The sequence below is a fragment of the Ischnura elegans genome, chromosome 8 (genome assembly GCF_921293095.1).
Source record: "Ischnura elegans chromosome 8, ioIscEleg1.1, whole genome shotgun sequence".
Taxonomy (NCBI): domain Eukaryota; kingdom Metazoa; phylum Arthropoda; class Insecta; order Odonata; family Coenagrionidae; genus Ischnura; species Ischnura elegans.
The window spans coordinates 62,067,488-62,089,110 of NC_060253.1; the positions used below are offsets into that span (position 1 = coordinate 62,067,488).

The following is a 21,623-nucleotide window of genomic DNA, read 5'->3' on the forward strand; positions in this document are numbered from 1 at the left end:
AGCTCATTTTGGCACACTTGGCCAAACAAGCTGAGTAGACCAGTCTGACACAGTCCAAGGCCATTGGCTAGCTCAAACCTTCTCAGAGGTGGAATAAGGGGAGGATTGTTATAAGGGGGAGGGGAGAGGGGAGAGGTAAGGTTGTTCATTGCTTTCCTTCAATGAGTTAGTGTGTGTTGATGAAGATGTTGTCACATTTCAAGTGAGAGATCCCAAGCAGCAGGCGATATCCATCGGCTATCTAAATAAGGTTACTGTATCCAAAACATTTGTTATTGCGCAATGGATATTTTGAGAACATTATGTACTTAGATACTATTTGCAACATCCACGATGAGTTGTATAAATAATTTTACATATTAAGGGCATTCATAAGGAAATGAACCAGAGCCTGTAATGTGCAAACTGCTTACAGGATGGTAATATCATGTTGTGTGCAACAAGATGTGGGTCCTTCTAGAGTGGGAGTGCACACTCTATAGCTAGAGGGCACTCATACATGCCGCGAGGCTGTACAAAGCTGGCAGCAGAATGTATCAATCATTCAACACTGCCAGTCACGAGTCATGCTGGGTATTCACTGCTGTCCTGAGCTGTAGGGAGCATATCAGAAGGCAGCCATCTTGATCAAAGAAGAACGTCAGCGTAACCTTTCCGGCCCGATAATGCAGTGTGGTGCTCCAGGCCGTGCATCATCGGCTACCAATCCCGTCCATCTCTGAAGCGCTTGTGTCACGCCTTGACCCTTGCGAGACATGCAGTATTCACATTACACTATTACACTGGTGACATTCATCAATGAATGTCCGTACCCCCTAAACCTTCAGCTGTCAGAAAACTAACAACACCTCCTTGCTTTTTTTTTGGCGCCTCCATGCCACTGTTTGCAATGCGACTGGCAGCATTGGATGACTGATGCATGCTGCTGCTAGCTTTGTATAGCCACGTGACATGCATGCCTGCCCTCTTGTGACAGGCTGGGCACTCCCACTCTCAGGTAGAACCCACATCTTGTTGCACCCAACACGATATTTCCATCCTGTCTGTGGTTTGCGCATTACAGGCTTCGGCTCGTTTCTTTTTGAACTCTCCTAATAGATATCCAAGTTGTAATATCCATGATATTAAAAAAATTGTTATTCCAAACAGTATCCATAGGAAGCATATGTTCTGTATAGAATTGAAGAGCACTCATGTTTTGTTTGTATGACTGGGTATTACCAAAAACAATAATCACTAACAGTGGCGAATCCAAGATAGGGGTTGGCTAAGTGGAAGTTAACCTACCAGCAATAGTTGGGGTCTGAACAAAATTTCCATTCTATCTAGTGTGAATTGTATTCCCAAGGGGGGGGGCTGGGGTTCAAATCCTGGCAGTGGCAGATAATTTTCGGACCCTGCCCGATCCCTGCTTGAATGTTGTGTGGAGGACATTTCAAGTGCAACACTCCATCCCTCTGATGGGACGTTAAGCGGTGGTCCTCTTAATGCCTTTCGTTAAGAGCAGGCTAATGCTGTCACCGGGTTTCTCTCCACCCTTCCTTTCCTTCCCTCCCCTCTCGGCGCAAATGACCTAAGCTGTCGGTTGCCTCCTCCGAATACCATACCACCATAATGGGGGGGTTATAGCCCCCTTAGCCCCCCCATAGATCCACCACTGATCACTAGTGATTATTAAGCACACCTATTATCTACTTGTTAGATATTGTGAAGATATCTGAGAGAAGTTGTAATAAGGACCTTTGTGTCCACTGTTGAGTATCGCTGCAACGGTTTATGGTGGGTCCTTTGAGTACTTGACAGATATCCATACAACGTTTATTGGATTAACATGGATATTGCACAGGTGTCATATGTTAACACCAACAATGTTGTTGGGATGTTATTGAGATAATCATTGCTGCTTAGGCATCAACAAATATGTACCTTCAAAAAAGTGGATGATTGGGGAGGGGAGGATGATTTAAATGAAGATGTTGCTGTCGTAAGTCCAGGCTTCTTTTTCTTCTATGATAATTGGGACAGTTGGCAACCCTCTTTCCCTACCTAACCTATAGTCCCTCCCTCATTTCAATGTGGTCACATGCTAATGCCTAGAAGTACTAGCCTACACTTCCATTGTTCTCTTAATGTGCCCTGGTGTCTTGATGTGATAAGTTAGATGCATATGGAAGAGTTCTTACCGAGGTGGGAATACATCAAATGATATCCTTGGAGTTTGGTATCAAATGATACTGAAAATTATAATGAACATACATATCAATTGCTAAGTTCTAACGACATGTATCTCAATTTCGGCCGAAATGAGACGGGTATTTTAAACAAAGTGTAATAGTATCAAAAAATAAAATACAAGCAAAGAACAACTCTTTATTTGCAAATGGATGCTTATTTTTCATTTTTATGAACTTTTGGTTTTTAATTTCAGTGTGCAAGTAAAAGAAATTACATAATCGTTTTTTTGCTCTCCTGAAGAGTTGCTATTTTTGAGACGTGTTGTTAGAACTTAGTCATCGATATAATATTTTTTTGTAGACTTTTGCCAATGAAATTATTTCACCAAGTTATGCATTCAAAATTCCTCTAATCTATTCCTTAGAAGGTGGGGTTCTCGAAATTGCAGGTTCAGGGGATTAGGGTCAGAAGGGGACTTCTTTTACCTGCTCTGCCCCTCGTGACAGAAGAAAGTCTCTGTCCTTCTTAATAAATTTTTCCATGCAAAGTGGAACAATGGCAATGAAGCTACCACAGATGGAGGGCAAATGGATGGGCATTGCACTAGCTTGAACTACATTTTCTATTAAGGATCAATTAAAATGCAACCTGACTATAAGTAGGGTGATTCAAGGTGAGACACTGCATATGGGATAGACTGCGTAACCCCCTTAGTTTTGGTGTTTTATGACAGATGGCAGGCAAATGCTCAATGCAGAGATGGAGTAGATGCTAGAGAATAGGTGAGGATGTCCCGTTTGTTTTTCATTGGTTTTACAGATTTTAAAGCACAAATACTCACATAAGTTTGGTATTTTACCTTCAACATTTTTCGACCCTTGCACTAAATTCGTATCGGACGTTAAAATGCTGTTATGTTACAATTTTTTGAGGTTTGTGGCAACGGTAAGTTCTCTTTGGAATATTTTCAGTCTAGTTACGACATATTGGCCCTAAAGGACGTACAGCCACAAGGTGCTGCATATAGAGAAAGGGAGAGACGCCACACTAAACTTTGCTATACATGCCACATTTCTCTCATGCCGGGTAAGGCTGAAGGGAATGAAAAATGATTTCAAATGAATTATCACATGTTTTTAGCAACATTATAACTGTTTTAGTGTGTATACTAAAACTAAAAATGGTTTTTGTGTCAGGTGGTATTTAATTATTTGTAAGCTAATTTTGAACAGCACTATGCTAAGTTTGTTGGCAACAGTAAGTTTTTACTTGAGCAAGGTAAAGGTAAGCAATTTAAATTAATTGCCTTGATTTATTTTTCAATTTTTGTTTTGAAATTATAAAAAAAATCTTAAATTAAGTCTCTGTTAACTGAATATCTTCGGTTCAACTTGTATTTTTCAATAAAAATTCGATAAATGTAGCCCATGTTAGTTAAATTTCTTTGTTTTTACATGTGTAAGTTTATAATAAAATAACATAAGTTAATAATAGAACAACAAATGTATTTTACAACCTGCATTTCAGTTGCGTCAAAATCATAGACAGGTATTATAATGTAGTTAAAAAAATAGTAAATGCATATCAAAAGTATTTGCATTTTTTTTTTCCTCCAAACTTCAATTATGAGACAATTTTTCTTTTTTAAGGGAGCTGCATCATACAGAAATTAGTTTTAGCCGGGTTAAATAGCATGTGGCGTATCACCCTTATGGGTGCGGCGTGTCACCCGCAACGTACAGGACAGATGCCGCAAGGTAATGTTTTACAGAAGTAATTCTTACGGCTAAAAGAAGAATGATATAAGTATATATTTTGTGTGTTCATCAGAAACAAGATCAGTCACCATATTCACTTCTTAGTTTAACTGAAATAGCAAAATAGGATAAAATATAGTTAATTTTAAAAATGTGTGGCATCTCTCACTCCCTGAATGACCCTATAGGTATGGATATGAGTATACAAACAAAATTTGCCAGTACAGCAATTCTTTCAATACCTGAGAGAATTAGTCATGGAATGAGAAATAGCTTTGCTCATATGTAGGTATTGATTTTGCCGACACATGCTAGCAGAAATTTCATGACAAATAAGTTATTGGAAATTTTTTCTCGACCCGAAGGCAGCCTCGGGGCCTAATTAGGAAAAAACTTTGCTTAACTCGCTCTTAATAACAACATTTGCAATTTATTCACTAATAGCAGTTTATGAACTTGTAAACAGGGAATTTGAATTCGTCTATTGACACTAAAAATGTTCAAGCAACAAACACTCCAGGGAAACAATTTTGTGACATACCTAAAATCACAATATCATTCTTATCAGCTGTCACAGGTTGATTCACTTTGGGGGCCTTGCATGGTTGAAACCTTAAGCTTGATACCAGGACATCATCCACAAAATGTTTAATGCATCCTCGGAGGGCACTCTCTAAAATATCCCATTCATGACTTCTTCTTTCCTTGTTTAAGTTCCTCAAATATAGAAAAGAGTGCAGTATTAAAGATACTTAATGAGTTGGAGTAGATTCAAACCTTTTGGAGGCCTTGACAACTTTTTCTCTTAAACATAAATAATGCCTCATTATCAAGAGTTTTACCATTTCATAGGTCAACCAACATTTCTTGTTATGACCATTTTCAATGCATTACAAGGAGGTAGTAAGGTGTCCAGAAACGTAGGGATTGATTGTGGTAGAACTTCATGGGGGACTGGCTGAGGGTATGAAATATCTCCCATTTGAGGAGGGTATTGGGTCCAGGGCCCAGAAAAACTATTATAAATAATGGAAATTGTGATTTTAAAGAATTTTTGACCCCATTTTATACCCATCATATTGTTTCTATGAAAGTATCACTCTAAGAAGAACTTAAAAATATAATTATGCTTAATTCTTAATTCCTCTATTAACTAGCTAGTGCCAGTGAGCTGATCTATTGGCCTGGGGCACTAAAAGGGTTACTTAACCTTCGAGCGGGCGGGCTGGCATATAAAGTACGCCAACCTTCGAAAACCAAGGATTTCAACTTTGTACGCACATTCTGGTCTAGAATGACCTCTTGTATTCTTACAATGTACTTTGTCCAGTGGCGGCGCGTGCGTATACGCATGTTAGCAAGTGCACACCCAAAGATGAATGAATTATAAAAGAAAACTATTCCTTTGCAACGAGAAGGATAAAAATCCTGTCTGCATATGCAAGAAACATGAAGCTACGAACGCTACAGCTATCTCCTTTTCGAATTCGCTGCTATACAAGGCTGTGATCCCGTGGCATCGCGCCGGGCACATTTTCGGTCTATGCGATCACTTGAGGGTGCTCTGGCGGGACCACAGATATATATGTACTTATATACGTGTATATATCTGTGGGCGGGACGAAGTAAGTGGGGGGTGTAACGCCGTCATATTTGTGTTTATTTACTTGATGTTATTGATAAAATTGTTGCTATATTTGTGTTTATTTACTTGATGTTATTGATAAAATTGTTGCTACGGGGATGTTGGTAGTAGTGGTTGTTGACTGTAAAAAGGGAGAGATTGTGTGGCGTTAAAAGATATATGAAATAAAAGAGCGATATTAGCAAAGGTGGCGTTACAGGGGGTATGTACAGTACAAATGGGTGATGGGAGCAGACTCAAAACGATGCGAGTGCGCACGCGCATATTTTTGATGAGTGACTCGCAGGTAGTGTAGTGGTGTAGCCGCCACCTACACTACCTGCGCCCAGGATCCTAGTCCGTCTACAGAGTCATCTGTATGGCCGTTTTCTACACTACTTCCTCATAGAGTGTAAGGAAAGGAGAATGAATTTCACCTACCGTCACTTGTAAAGGCGTGTTTAGAATAATTATTTTCATGCATGCTAATATTATTTCTGTTCATGCAATTTTAAGGGTAGTCTATACCAGTGATATGTTTTGCTTGCTATGTATTCTATTACGACGAAATATGATGCTCATGGATTAGTATTAACATAATATAATTAAATTATCCTATATCTGCTCTAATGCACACCCTAGAAAAATTACCACCAGCCGCCACTGACTTTGACTGTCTATAGTGCGAGTTTTGAAGGCTCAAAGTATTGTGGCTAATTTATTTTTAGATCGGCAAAAGGAACAGCCGTGTGCCTCGTGCTTTGCTTTTCTTGAATAGCCTCATGTATTCTTATTATAATGTCATTTTGAATGTCTTTTTTGATTTGAATGTATTTGATTTTTTACAGCACTAATTGTAAGTATTGTAGCAAATTCTTTTTAGATCGGCAAGAGGAACCCGACACCCATGGCATATAAATTACACTGTGCGACCAACTGTACCTCTACCACCTGTGTACCTATACATCTGTATTACCTATTAATGTACGAGCTAGAACTAATTCCTACAAATAAAGATAAACGTTAACAAAAATCGAGTTTTTTATATAAATGCATATATCGTGGACAAAGTACGCCACGCATCTGGTCGTGTAAAAATATCAGGCACGTCCACTCGAGGGTTAAATTCTTCGGGGGACATATCCTATATACCAAATATTGGGAATGGTGCGTCCCGCACATCCCCTACATGTGGCATCAATCCTATAGGATCGATGCCCAAAAAGAAGGAAAACAGAGAAAGAATTGAAAATTACTTGAACTTGAAGCACCCACAACAGAATTTTAGGACGGTTTAGAAAAATATAAAAATTGAATCAATAATCATGATTGACTCTGCATTGTTTACTTTTTTACAAGATTACATTGACATTTACTTTAAAATTTGAATCTACAAGTAAACCTTATAGGCAACCAGTTTTGATGCAGTGAAATATCATCAGGCATTAAAAATATTTGGAAGGACAGCTGTACACATACCTAGGCTGGTGGAGGTGGACAATGGATGGGAAGTAGATGGAGAAGCATTGATTTCACAACTTTCACCATTTTACAGAATACTTTTGAAGGGAATAGTAAGAAATGAGCAGAGTGGAGACAATAAGTTTGCTTCATTATCAAAAAATTTTATTCAATGGAAATTTTTGTTTGTGGAGGCATAAGTGACTGGAGATGATCTATGCGCAGAAAACTATTGTACACAAATGAAAAAATGCAGAGGAATCAAATATATCAAAATGAATAGTATATACAAGAAATACCTTTGAAGTTATGCCTAATTTCATTGTATATAACTAAACTAATTTTTGTCCCACCCTTAATTACCTAAGTCTTGCCATGTATTGATTACTTACTCTGATTCAGTTACCTCATCATCTTGGGTTAAGGAGATGACAGCATGAAGAACTTTAATATAGATTTTAACCAAGATATCAAAGGCATCCCATGCATCTACACCTATAATGGAAGAATTTTTAAAAAGTTGCCATCATTGAGCTCATTTTGAAACTGAAAAATTGAAAGAGTAAGATTTAAAATATGCAATCAGAACGAAGTCAATTGATCAGATAATATTGAGGTAGGTTACAGAGTGAGATAACTAAGGGACTCGTATTAAAAAAACTATTCTTAAAGGTTATTTTGATCATTTAAATTATAGATTTTTTGGCAAGTCTCTGATTGGCCGCAGAAATTTAATTTCCCACAAATTCATTCTACTTCACTAGGTACTGCCCCAGTGGGCTAAGTGATTGATTAGACCCAGATAGGGTACTAATGTTGAATTTTTAAAATCAAAACCTGGTGAAAGAGCCAGTGGCTGCCTAATGTAATGTGACATATTTGTCGATCATGCATTCTTTACCAACGTGTTATTTAAACTTTTTTACTTGGCAACTAAAAGTAAGGAGAGGATATAAAGTTTTTTTACTGAGCTTTCCTGCTAATTCACATCTTTAGTGAAATTATTTTCATTCACTTCTTGTGGTTGTTCATTTAAATTGGACATTAATTAATATAATGAGAGTTCACCCTCGGAACTGAGAATCAAAAACCGAGAACTAATGGGGAAGAACTGGACTGGTACTGACACGTGAAAAAAATTTAATGACTGAATCATCTTTAATTTTTTTCAATGCTGCAGTAGCTTTTTGATTCATCCAGCTATATGATATATCTACTTTTCTTGTTCCCTCTGTCATTATAATTATTGTAATGAATTGTGGGGCAATGATCCCATAGCTACTAATAACATATATTAAGAGTAAAAAAAAACAGTGAGAATCATCTGAAATTCATTCTTTCATGAGTACCAACCTATTTTTAGACAATGTAGTATAATCAACACCATTTTAGTTCATTTGTATTAAAATTTTAATGTATTGCTAAATAAAATCTAGACTATGTGCGACTGCTTCTACTGCCCACTATCATAATACCATTAGAAAGGAGAAACTTCTCATACATCTCTGAAAATTACCAAAAAAATAATTATTTGATGAGATTAAACAGAAATATTTTAATAAATTACCTACCAAGAAGCCAGAACTTCATCCTACTTCTGATGCAAGTCTATCGTGAACATTGGTCTTTTATTTGAACCCTATTATTCTTTTGATGAGTTAAACAAGCATAAATCTGATATTTTTTACTATACTTGTATGCATTTGAATTTGTATACTTTTTTGGTTACTGACAAAGGCTGTTGCGGTATGCTTAGTATAGCATGGAATGCCTTAAATATGTTGGAACAGAAGACATTAATATATTTACAGTTAAAATGCAATCTAAATGATGGTTGTGGTGACATTGATATAGGTATAAAACATAATTATGTATAAGTATTTTTATTTTGTCTCTACCTGAAACCCTTGTAGCACCAAATGGATTATACATATCTGTATATTTTTAAGATTTCGAAATACATCAGTATACTGATTTGCAAATCTGTATATAATGCATAACTTTACATGCCTGATGATCCATGGTCCTTGATGTGTACCAGAATCTTTAAAATATACAAATAATATCCTTATGGCACAACCAGGTATCATCAGGCATGTATAAGATATGTATAATACACAGATTTACGACAAGTTGTAAGTATTTAATCTACAATATAAAATCCATATTATGGCAGCAGATATAATACATGTACTATCTAGATATTATCTGCGTGGTAGAGGACATTTGCATGTATTTTATACAGATATAATATATACACAGTGTATACTATGATACCTATTAAATCTAGATACATATAACCCTTTTGGTGCTGCAAGAGAAAGTAATAAAAAGTTGTTAATGATGGTTTCAAATAACAATGTGTGTATTTTTCAATTTTTTTCTAATGCTTTTATGTATATTAATTGTTACTAATGTTTATTTTTTTACCTACTTATGTGTGTAATCAAACTTTAAATTGGATTTGACCCTTGTAAATAAATTATTATTATTAGTGTTACCAAAATAATGTACAAATAAAAATAAGCAATGTATTTGAAGCATGGCCGTAGCCAAAAAGGGTGGCCAGGTTGAGCACAGCCCAACCTGAACAACTTGACCTGCAACTAATTTATTACAATTGTATTCTTTATACCCTCTCCCCCAGTAATGTTTACATACTTTTGCCCGACCTGATAATTTGTCAGGCCCTCTTGGCCAACAATGCTGGTTATGGCCCTGGTTTGAAGTGATTCACCCAAAATTTTACAATACTTGCCTAAATCCTTGAATTCATAAGCGATCAGCATGCCATGCAGCACTCTTGCCATATCCAGGATAAGGTTCAATCTCTCACGCACATCAAACTCATCAAGTTTTGAAGAATAATGGAAAAAATTCATAGTACCATCATATCTCGAATCATTTGGTATTGAGATTGATAATCTTGGACAGTGTGGAACCATATGTGCTATGAATGTGAGTAATATTTCTCCTTCAACATTTAGGATGAATTTCCTTCCTCGGACCTAAATAAAAAAGAGGTGATATCCAGTAAAATGAATGCAATGTACAAATATAATTTCTCGTGGCTGAGATCAAAGCCTTCGAGTGCATCCACTGGATTGAGAATGGTGGGTCGACCTCTGGAAGGTTAGCTGGATTTGAAGGAAGAGGTTGGCTGCAAGATAAGCGAGTTAACTTATCCAAAGCACATAGAAAATCAAGATATTAGTATGCAGCAGAAGAGAAGAAGTCAAGACTAATGATAAAATAGGGAAACAATAAATGGTAAAGGTGGATGAATAGAGTAGTTTCCTTCATCAAAGAAAATGAAAGGCATTGATTGCGATTCGTTACCCACCATTACTGTATTCATGATATACAAATTATTTGGTTTTAGAAATACCGGTTTAGACGAATGGCAATGGTCCATTTTTATCCTCATTTGAAAAGGGCCAGATTGGCTCCCATGCGATGCCACTCCACGTGACGTCACAGGGACCTAGTTTCTACACGAGAAGATAGGAGTTATACATCGTCTGAGATTACCAATGCATGCATGAGGCGCAGAGCTCAGGGAAACGTCTTAATAATCACCTATTAAAACTGGCTAAGGTCGGAAAGTTTTCTTCGTTTGATAAGGTGTTAATAATCCTTATTTAAGCAAAGTGCTACCAGCCAGCAGGGTACTAGGCTACCCGCTAGAAGCCTGCGTCGTATCAGCACTAAGCTTTGCCTCAAGGTCACCTCAAAGGGCGGCAGCAGGAACCATAAATACGTCACACGGAGAGATTTCCCGGCATTCATACTTACGCGTCGCGCTTTCGCGTGCTTGAAAATTTTTACTTTTCATTTAATCGCAAAAAATAGATATCGCCATTTAAAAATCTGAAAGCGTGAAATACTTACTCCAGGAGTAATAATCTTTCGATTTATGCAATAAAAAAATATTAGGAAACCAGCCTATTCTTGTATTTGGGAAGCAGGATTACTATAGCTACAAGAGAAGCAAGAAAGAAATTATGTATCAGCAGAATGGCCCCGTCAAAGAGAGGATTCCATCAAAAGAGAGATCTACTTAACAGCAGAAAATTTAAACATAGAAGTAAGGAAACAAATTATCAGAACTAACATTTGGAGTATGCTTCTCCACCTAGGAGGAAGTCCTAAGAAAAGTAGGAGAGAAGAGAATCCTCATGAAAATCTTAATTAGAATATGGAACAACCTGATAGGCCATTGAGGCATGATGACCTGATGAAGATAGGTAATTGTGGAGGGACAAGTTGATGGCAAGAACGGATAAGGACCTCAAACAAAATATATGGAACAGGTTTTAGAAATGAGCCGTCCATGACTCATGGCCTTCACGGAGAGTAGTGAAAAAGACTGCGGAGTGTGGGTGCATTCCGCCAAAACTGCTTTTCACTCAGGCGAGTGCCTGTGCCGCCACTGCTATTGACTCAGGCGTGTCCCTTTGCAGTGGCTGACCTGGTTGGGAGTTCTATAAAAGGGACCTGCGGCCCTGCCCCCGTGCTGATTTTGCCGACGTTTCTCCTCGTATGAGGACGGCGAGAAGCGTCATCTGAGAAGCGAAGCGAGGCCAGTTCCACCAGATCGAAGACTACTCGTGCAGGTACTGCCAATGCCTCCCTCATACCTATCCTATCCCTCTCCCGGTCAGAACGCTTTTCACAAAATTATATCTGTATATTATTAAAATAAACTGGTGCCTTTTTTCTTTATTGGTTGACTCTTGGGTTTTCTATTGACCTACTACGACCCGACCTACTACGCGTTTCAGAAAGATGTGAAAGAGAAGAAATACGTCGGGGTGAAAAGATTAGCTGAGAGGAGAGATGTGTTAAACCAATCTAAAGATTGTTAACCAGTGATAATGATGATCTAAAATTTGATGGAACAGGCTCGTATCTCTTAAGTCCATTGCCTCACTGCTTACTTAGTTGTTACTGTTCACCATAATTACTCAAGGGAAGCTTTAACCAGGAAGGGCTATTTCATGACATTCCTGTAGAGATATCAAGATAAAATAAATACTTACAGTCAATAGTGTCCTCATGATTTTGATTCCAAAGTCACAATTATTCCACCTATCACCATCTTGGAGGAACCTGCAAAGATAATTAGCCATGGAATTCAAGAAATTTTGTGATGTCATGGTACATATTCCTAACATCACCACAATTCGAATTGTATTTGATAATTTTAACCAATATGGATTTTAAGTTTCATTCATAGGTTTGACAAGAGTGTGCCTCATTTTGCCACTTTCATATTAGACAAGATTTTAATGCCAGGTAAAATTTGCCAATCTGCATAAATATAATACTTGTATGCAAGTAATTTTTCACAGTGAATGTATGACTTTTATCTGAATTTTTGATTCAGGTTTCAAAATTTTGAATCAAATTGTTTGCTCAAATTCTGTTGCTGAGGTTTTAAACCACATGCCCAAACAGCTCCAGTGGTAGAACACCTGGTGAAGATTCAGGAGATCCAAGTTTGAATCCCAGTCAAGGCAAATGATTGTTACTATGTATGACTTATGCAGCTTAACACATTCAATGCGGGACCGATTTTCATTAAGTTGTCAAAATCAGCCGTTGAAATAAGAAAGAAAAATAGAGGGAGGTTTCTGCACCGTAAATTCCGTTCGAATACTGCTTTTTACAAGCAGTGCACACGGTTTAAAAGAGGGTAGCTTGCTGAAGGCCATACAGATGATTGGAAGACTCAAAAGTGGATATTAGTCACATATGGAGGCGGAGAAAGGACTCCCAGCCCGACCGGCAGAGCACGTCAATAGGGTAGTTTCCTTCATCAAAGAAAACGAAAGGCATTGATTGCGATTCGTTACCCACGATTACTGTATTCATAATATACAAATTTTATGGTTTTAGAAATACCAGTTTAGATGAATGGCAAGGGTCAATTTTATCCTCATTTGAAAAAGGCCAGATTGGCACCCATGCGATGCCACTTCACGTGACGTCACAGGGACCTAGTTTCTATACGAGTAGATAGGAGTTTTACATCGTCTGAGGTTAGCAATGCATGCATGAGGCACAGAGCTCAGGGAAACATGTCTTAATAATCACCTATTAAAACTGCTAAGGTTGGAAAGTTTTCTTCGTTTGATAAAGCATAAATAATCCTTATTTAAGCCAAGCACTACCAGCTAGCATGGTACTCTGCTACCTGCTAGCATCCTGCGTCGTATCAGCGCTCAGAGCCTCGCCCCAAGGTCACCTCACACGGCGACAGCAGGAACCAGAACGATGTCACATGGGAGTTTTCCCGGCATTCATACTTACCTGTCGCGTTTTCGCACGCTTGAAAATTTTCACTTTTCATTTAATCGCGAAAAATAGATATCGTCATTTAAAAATCTAAAAGCGTGAAAGACGTACTTTAGGAGTAATAATCTTTCGATATAGGCAATAAAAAAATAGTAGGAAACCACCCTATTGACGTGCTTCATATCTCGGCTTGGATGGGACCAAATCAATTGACATGCTCCGCTCTGAATGTGTTAAGTGCACTTGTGAGAAACTCTGTAAAGGTATGCCACTGGCAAGTCTGCTGTTATTTCATTGAATAATCTCTGTGAGTGCCTTGGCTCACCTGATGACTGCAATAGTGATGACATGATTTTGGTGATAAGGCAAATAGGTCAGTGCCTCTATGTAGCATACGTGCGCATGGTGCAGTGAAGTTCTCAGCAGGTACTCCCCATTATCAATCCTGCAAAAATTTAATTTAAGGCTCTTTCAAATCAGTCATACTAATCAAATATGTAATTTTGTATAACATATCAAGGCACACCATGACACTAAACTCACAAGATCGCCTGAAGAGCAAATATTAGAATTCGAAGAAAATAAAATGTAATTACCTAAGCTGTAAGTTTAATAAAAATTCAAAATTATTTTTGAAACCAAAGGCTGGATTTTCTCTAGCAATTTTTGAGCAAGTTATCTTCTGCAAGGTGTTTCCTGTATTTTTTTTAACATTTACATAGTTTTCAATCCCATTCTTCATACAAAACCCAGTCATGCCTGCTTTAGTGCCTTGGAGAATTGAACTATGTTGTACACTTCTCGAGTATCATTTATCTCAATGTTCAAGGGGAGAGTAAAGCTGCATTTGTGATCCCTACAGTGAGGGAAAGTGCCACTTGGGTTCTACCTGGGGAGCAATAAAAAGTTTTGGAAACTGCCTAAGGTAGTTCAGCAATGGTCAAATGTTTTAAAAGATTTTTCCTGCAGTCAGCGTACAACACATTTAAAAAATATTCCTGCAGTCTAAGGGTTAACTTGGCTCCAAGGTAAGCTAACTCTGAAAGAGGAATCTAGGGATGCCAAGCACAAAAAATTGTGGATCAAATGGCCGCTAATCATGCTTGTTGGTGTAACCTCTTGCAGACAATTTTCAGTCACTCGGAGCTTTAGTGGCTGGCGTGCGGTTTACAAATAGTGCTGCCGAAGACCTTTGTTGTCATTAGAGTCAAAAGGCAAACTTACTCTTGAGCAAAATAATGCTCGGCATGCAGGCAGCAGCGAATCAGGAGCATCGAATCTTCATCTGTCAACATGCTAGCACCATTTTTTATTTTCTTCACCAATTTCTACAAAAGTGATAATATAAAAATCAGCAGCTTGGCTAATTTATGTGCAAAAGAAAAGCTTTTCAAATACCCTTGATGTTTAACTCTATTACTGATTACACAAAGTAAAATGAGCATAATGATAACAGGACGGTATAAAAAAACTTGTCTATTTTATAAACGTCTGGGGGGACCCCTTGTGCCCATGTGTTGTCCACCCTAAATCCGCCTATGAGTTTGATGTGACACACTGAATGAGTCTCTTCTCCTCATCTCATCAGCTTCTCTTGGTTGATTGCTGTTCACATTCTTGCAAACAACTCCTTTCCCCAATGAGCATAGCTTTCCTAAAATGAGTTGATGAATGGGACACCTTCGCATTTTTTTGTGTAAACTTTTGGGAAATGACTGAATGAGGAAGATTGCTTAAAAAGAGGTTACATATTTCTCTTTTCATAACCTGCGATTTTGAGTGTGCGAGAATGACGTAACCCTTTCATTGCGGCGGGCCAATATATCAGCTTTCTCCACTCAGGTGAAAAGTTCAGGAGGCCGATGTATCAGCTCTAACATAGTCCATTATGTATTTAATTTGCTGTAACTTATTACATTGCTATAACTTATTTCAGTAAACGTAAAAATATTTTGTCAATATTAACCAATTTAACTTCATCAATAAAAAAAACGCATACGGTTATGTAATAAAATAGCTTTGTACTGTTTTTTTTTCCTAGTTGCTACATGTTATGAAAATACCATCCGCATTTCTCGCCAGTAACTGACTGGAGTCGGAATTGTTTTGCATCATGTTTTACCTATTTACCAAGTCCAATGAATTGTTTAATTAAATCATTGAGCACTGTAATTTATCAGTAGAAATCAGGAATGGTGAAAAGAGAAGGGGAAAAAAATCCAAAAACATCTGCACAGCTTTCCATTTCTTCTGAGTAATAGTCATTTCCATAGTATCACGTTTACTGGTGTTCTTTCTAACTTTTCACTTGGCCTATATTACCAAAACATCTCTATTTGTGTATCTTAAGAAATACCCACTAGACAGGTCAGTGCAAATAATTTTGCAAGAAAGTACCTATACAAAATATTTCAGGTAAGAAAAATTATGGGTATTATGGGAAAGTTTTGGATATTGCCATGTATCAGTGACTTGAAGTTGAACACTTACAGTGTGGGTACATTTTTATACATTTTGCATGCTGACTGCGGCATCCACCCAAAAATTTTTTACTAGTATGATATCTTGCAATTGCACACTTTCCCTCACCATAAAGATTGCTAAGGGGCTTTTAACTCCACCAGACCAGCCCTCGTGGCAAGGGGGCCTCCTGCACAGCGGGTTTATTCTGCACTGGCATCAAGCTAAACTTGTGAATTTCCGCAGCCCAAGGGGTTAAAAAAACAAAAAATGTATCAACCTGTTAACATATTAAGACAATGATTTAAAATGAATTAATTTATATTGCTGTAGCCAGGTGCTTTACTAACTGAATGGAAAATATCTTTCTTTTGTTAAAATATCATATGTAATTAGGCAATATTAAGCTACTGGTTCGATCTGGGCTGGAACTAGGAGTTTTTTCTGGTGGGATAAAGATCAGTTCGCTGCTCATCCTCCCCTGAACCACCCTTGCTCCTCTTTCCCTCGTCCACCACTTAATTATATATTACATCTGTAAGCTATTTTTATGAGATGCAGTCATTGAAATTACACACCGTATGCTTGCTATGAAGAAGTATCATTAATCTTATGGCATAATAAATTATAAATTAATAATTAATTTAGGACAATTTAATTAAAAATATTTATTGAATTTTTTTAGCAAACTTCAATTTTTACTGCCCCTGGAAATTTGCCACTTGGGGCACATGCCCCCTCTACCCCACCCTTAGTATTGAGCCAGGTTTCAATGCTGAAATCACTGTAATGGAATCATTCCGATTGAGAAGGGCATGCTTATATGTACCTTTCTGAGAACGAAAATCATCTTCATAATTGGTAGAAAAGAATCAAAGGCATAAAAGACTCTTACTAACCCTATACCCTAAAGCTTCAACCCTGTGGGTGATCCTATCAAGAGAAATTAATAATAATCTCATCCAACCCTCTGTAGGGATCAGTGGTATAAGCCAGACTTTCCATCATGATAAGGTATGGTAGGTTTGAAAAATTTCTTACCTGAAGTTTTTTCACACCTTGGATTTTTTGCTGCTGCCTGTAATGCTTAGAACGAGCATCAGAGAGGATCAAATATGCAGTATTTTCCAATTCAACTCTCCAACGCTTTCTGGCACTCTCTGAAATGAGGAGCTCACCTAAATAAAAACAAGAAAATATAATATCAGAGGGCGCAGTAAATCATTTGTCATGAAATGGAAAAGGCAATTTAAAGGGAGCTTAACTTTCAGTAAAAAGCTGCGTTTGATCCAGCTTCAGGTTAAAAAATACAAAACTAGCAATAGGATTTTACTAATTTTTTGTATGCATAAATTTCTGTCTCCTGATTTTGTTGTTTTATCATTGTTTTTTTGCTTGGGGGGTGGTGCAGTTAAATTACTTTATGTACCACTTTGGTGGTGTGCAATAGATCACAGGTTCACTGCATCTGAGGTCTTATGTGAGTAGACAGGTAGCTTTTAGAATTTCATCAAAAAGGTATTTTTTTGTCTGGAGAAATAAAAACTTTGATCGGATCATCACCTGAAAGATAACCATGTTTTCGATTTTTCTGGAAATTATGGGGAGGTGGGAGGGAGGGAAAGCCATGAATCATACATTGATGGCTACCCAGTATACATGGCTACATATATGAATGAAGAAATTTGGCTTAATTTAAGTTTTGAGAAGGTTGATCTACCCAATTATTTTCATAGGGAGAAACCCCCACTACAAGAGATGATGTTCTCTCATTTCACAAGCTAAAATTTTAACTGTTGCCACCCGGCATTGTTCAAAAAAGATACATAGTACCCAGAGGAGTGGAAAAGTTGGAACTTGGAATTCAAGGTCACATAGCAGTATTTTTAGGCTCACTGAACAGGAAGCGATAGAAATAATGATTTCCGTATAACGCACATGGGATCAGCTCGTACCCTGCCCCATAAAATTGATCGCTACATGTGTAGACCAAAAACGTCTTGTGAACTCATATCCCAGCAAAAAGGTTAGTTCTGTGAGGATTAATAGGTAAGTGTAGTATTATTTGAGCTATGTTTTCTCATTGAGGGAGTGAAGAGGTGTGCCTATCCAGCAGGATGTCCAACCATAGGAGTTGTATGATGTGATGTAACAATTGGCAATGAGAAAATGGTGCAAAGAACTCATTGAATGCAATGAAAAGTAGAAATACAGGGCTTAGGAGCATGAGATGCACCTTAAAACAAACTTTGGTAGCAATCCATGCAATCGTATGGAAATGCATAGTGGATGGACAAACAGACATCCTCTTTAATATTGATAGATAGATAAGTGGTTATAGTGTGCAGAAAACATTTCTTCAGCGACTCACCAATTAACAATTTTTAGATTTAAAAAATGTATATATTGCATATAGTTAATTTTTCCTGCTCATTAAACAATTTTCAAATATCCCAGACGGCACAGAATCCTCCGTATCTAATTCGTATGCAGATAGTATCCATTGACGAAAAGCGACGGAGCGGTAGTCAATGGATACTATCTGCATAGGAATTAGATATGGAGGATTCTGTGCCGTCTGGGTAATGCCAATTCAATGGTATAAAAATTCTTTTGGCGACGAAAATCTTACATTTTAGTTCACTGCCTGTAGTATTTTACTGCAAAGATTGCATAACTGATCATTTTTCATCTTTTCTTTTACACTTTACCTTTATTTTCCTCACTTTTCATCATATATTTTTGTATTTAAAATTAGGAAATTCCTAACATTGAATGATTGTAATTCTTTCACTTTTCCATTAAAAGCCATCGACCAACTAACCGTATCCCCAAATTCCTATTTACAAAGACATAGGTTATTTCTTAAGTCAAATTTTGGATCTTTAGACTAAGAAATAATGCATTGATGCATGTGATTTAGGAGCGTTGTTTGTTTGACACAAAGGTGCCTCATCTTAAATTAATATATACTTACCCATTTCTGGGTTGATATCGATAATAATTGGTATTATTTCAAATATAATTTCTATTAATGAATTGAATATTAATTTTTCATTTAAATCACAATAATTACTTTTAAAAAATGTTTAAAACATTTATTTTGGTAGCATGAAGCTTACGGTTTTTTTTCAGAATTAATGCACAATTACAGCATCATGAAATGCCATTATTATGCATAAATTTGAAGTTTTCTTCGTTTTTTTACTTCCTTACCTTACCATTTCCTTGCTAGTTGATACCAAAAAAATAAAGATAAACAAGCAAAAATTATTTGCTATGATAATGAATTGGGGATTAATGGGTTGAAAAATTTGGTGCAAATCACCATCTTAGCCTGAATCCAGGTCAAAGCAAATGACTTTTTGTCCAAGGAATTTTCATACTTAATGTCACTATAAGTTATCAGTATATATTAGCTAATACAGTATTAGTTATAAAATAGTATTAGCTTTTCACCTCTTTATCTACACACAAGGCTTTCTAACAGAAATCGATGCATAATTAACACAATAGAATATGTATTGGTAAAGTAGTACATAATCCTTCACCGTACCTGTATCTGCCTCTTTAAAGCATGGACACAATTTATAGAAACGTTTGGATAATTGCTTATTTAGCTGGGGAAATGGTTCTGTCATTTCCTTATCCTTGGCATACTGCTTATCCAATGAGAAAGAGATTCTTGAGTAAACCTTATCTGTAAGAGAAGAGAACGGTGTGGTGATAATTGAATGCTCCAAGGAAAGATGTCTTAAAAAAATTATTTACTCACCAGCAGTGGAATCGGCATTAACATGATGCTGATCAGAGAGACAACCTAGAGAATTTCTGAAAGCATAAAAGAAAAAAATGGATATAATTTAGATTTTCAACATATACATTGAAAAAGCCATTAATGAAATCAAAGAAAAGGCATTGGGATTAAATATCTATGGAGAAAAAACTAGCATGCTAAGATTTGCCAATGACATAGCCATTATAGCAGAAACAGAAAAGGATTTGAAAAATATTCTGGTTAATATGGGTAGGGTAATGGGTGAATATGAACTGAAAATAAACACAAAGAAAACCAAGATATTAGTATGCAGCAGTAGAGAAGAAGTCAATGCTAAAATTAAAATAGGGAAGCAAAAACTGATAGAGGTGGATGAATTCAGTTATTTGGGAAGCAAGATAACTAGTGATGGGAGTAGTAAGAAAGAAATTATCAGCAGAATAGCTCAGGTGAAGAGAGCATTCCACCAAAAGAGAGGCTTACAGCGGGAAACTTAAATATGGAAGTAAAGAAACAGTTTATAAGAACCTACATTTGGAGTATGCTCCTATACGGAAGTGAGGCATGGACAATGACCGCAGCGGAGAAAGCAAGGATAGAGGCCTTCAAAATGTGCTGCTGCAGAAGAATGATGAAGATCAAATGGATCAACCGAGTTAGTAACGAGGACGTCCTAAGAAGAGTAGGAGAGAAGAGAAGCCTCATGAAAACCTTAACAAGAAGACGGAACAACCTTATAGGCCACATCTTGAGACATGATGGCCTGATGAAGACAATCGTCGAGGGACAAGTAGATAGCAAGAACAGAAGAGGAAGACCTAGAACAAAATATATGAAACAAGTAAAAAGAAGGATGTGAAAGAGAAGAAATACGTAGGTGTGAAAAGATTAGCTGATAGGAGAACTGAGTGTAGAGCTGCGTCAAACAAATCCTAGGATTGTTGACCAGTGATGATGGTGATAATTTAGATATAAATAAATAATGTATATATCAAATATGAAAATATTAATATAATAATATTCATAGAATTTCCCAATAGCTAGAAGAGTAGCAAGCTTGCTTTTAATCTGATAAACAGTCATCCACTCACTCCACGTAATTCAACCCTTTGGTTGATCTAGATGGGTAAAGAGGTAAAGGTAAATCTCCCCCAGATCTGGCCACAGGCATTTGAATTTCTGCAAATTCGAAGTAGAGAGGCCAGTTACATTACTTGCACCACCTCACACTTAGATGATTTTTGCTTGGGGGTGTCTGAAGGTTTCACCCAGGATTCTAACCCTTGTCCCTTTGGTCAGCAATCAAGCACTCTACCCTCTAAACTACCGCACCCTCCATCTTGGACATTAACGTTTGAAAAAAGGAAATAGCTTCAACAAGGGATGATTTATCAAACTATAGGAATGAGAATAGAAACAGCCTGATGCAGAAATAGAATGAAGGAAAAAGGAAGTGCACTGATTATACACATATACAAGACAATGCTACCGTATGATATAAGAAAGTTACAATTGTGGTTTTTCAATGACCTTTGCAAAATCGGGCGGCCCTGCAAGGGGGGGCGCGCCCCCATATGTATCCGCCACTGACTGTAGGTAGAACCAATATTTTTGGGAAGGGTGGGATGACATTCAGCATAGATGATAGTGTAGATAGAGCATACGATCTTATTAACCATAATTTTAGAGATCTTATATATCTTAATATTAAAGACCCTAAAATAATGAAAATATTATTCATTACGCCGAATTATCGGAAGGAAATATATTATTTTCCACTTCAGGTGATATTAAATTTATAATCTTTTTAATGCCTATTAAAAATTCGACTTGGGAAGAATTCGACGCCGTAAATATAGGCAACCAACATTGCTTCTTCAAGTAGTGTACGCCATTGGGGGGAACCAAGGGGTCCAAAACCCCCGAAAAAATGGATGGCTACGGCCTCGGCTCCACGGCTTGATTTATTAACAATATTATGATGGACCGCTGCCGCCCAAGATGGAACTGTGGCGCAAATTGAGAAAAATTTGGAAGGTCCAAGTGACGATTTTAAATAAAAATACAA

General features: G+C 37.1%; 1 protein-coding gene across 5 annotated transcripts in view; it reads right to left on the minus strand.

Annotated features, from left to right (window-relative positions):
* The window catches only part of LOC124164235, a 40,370-nt gene that overhangs the window by 16,698 nt on the left and 2,049 nt on the right, over positions 1–21,623 (minus strand). For 4 of the 5 annotated variants that reach the window (XM_046541473.1, XM_046541472.1, XM_046541474.1 and 1 more), the window contains exons 3-11: positions 19,553–19,608; positions 19,334–19,477; positions 16,819–16,955; positions 14,542–14,645; positions 13,643–13,762; positions 12,060–12,129; positions 9,776–10,025; positions 7,410–7,512; positions 4,474–4,649 (exon numbers count right to left, since the gene is read on the minus strand). In XM_046541473.1, the coding sequence (XP_046397429.1) occupies positions 4,474–4,649; positions 7,410–7,512; positions 9,776–10,025; positions 12,060–12,129; positions 13,643–13,762; positions 14,542–14,645; positions 16,819–16,955; positions 19,334–19,477; positions 19,553–19,608 (1,160 nt within the window). The remainder of the gene's footprint in view (positions 1–4,473; positions 4,650–7,409; positions 7,513–9,775; positions 10,026–12,059; positions 12,130–13,642; positions 13,763–14,541; positions 14,646–16,818; positions 16,956–19,333; positions 19,478–19,552; positions 19,609–21,623) is intronic. The other variant, XM_046541475.1, reaches the window with a different exon arrangement.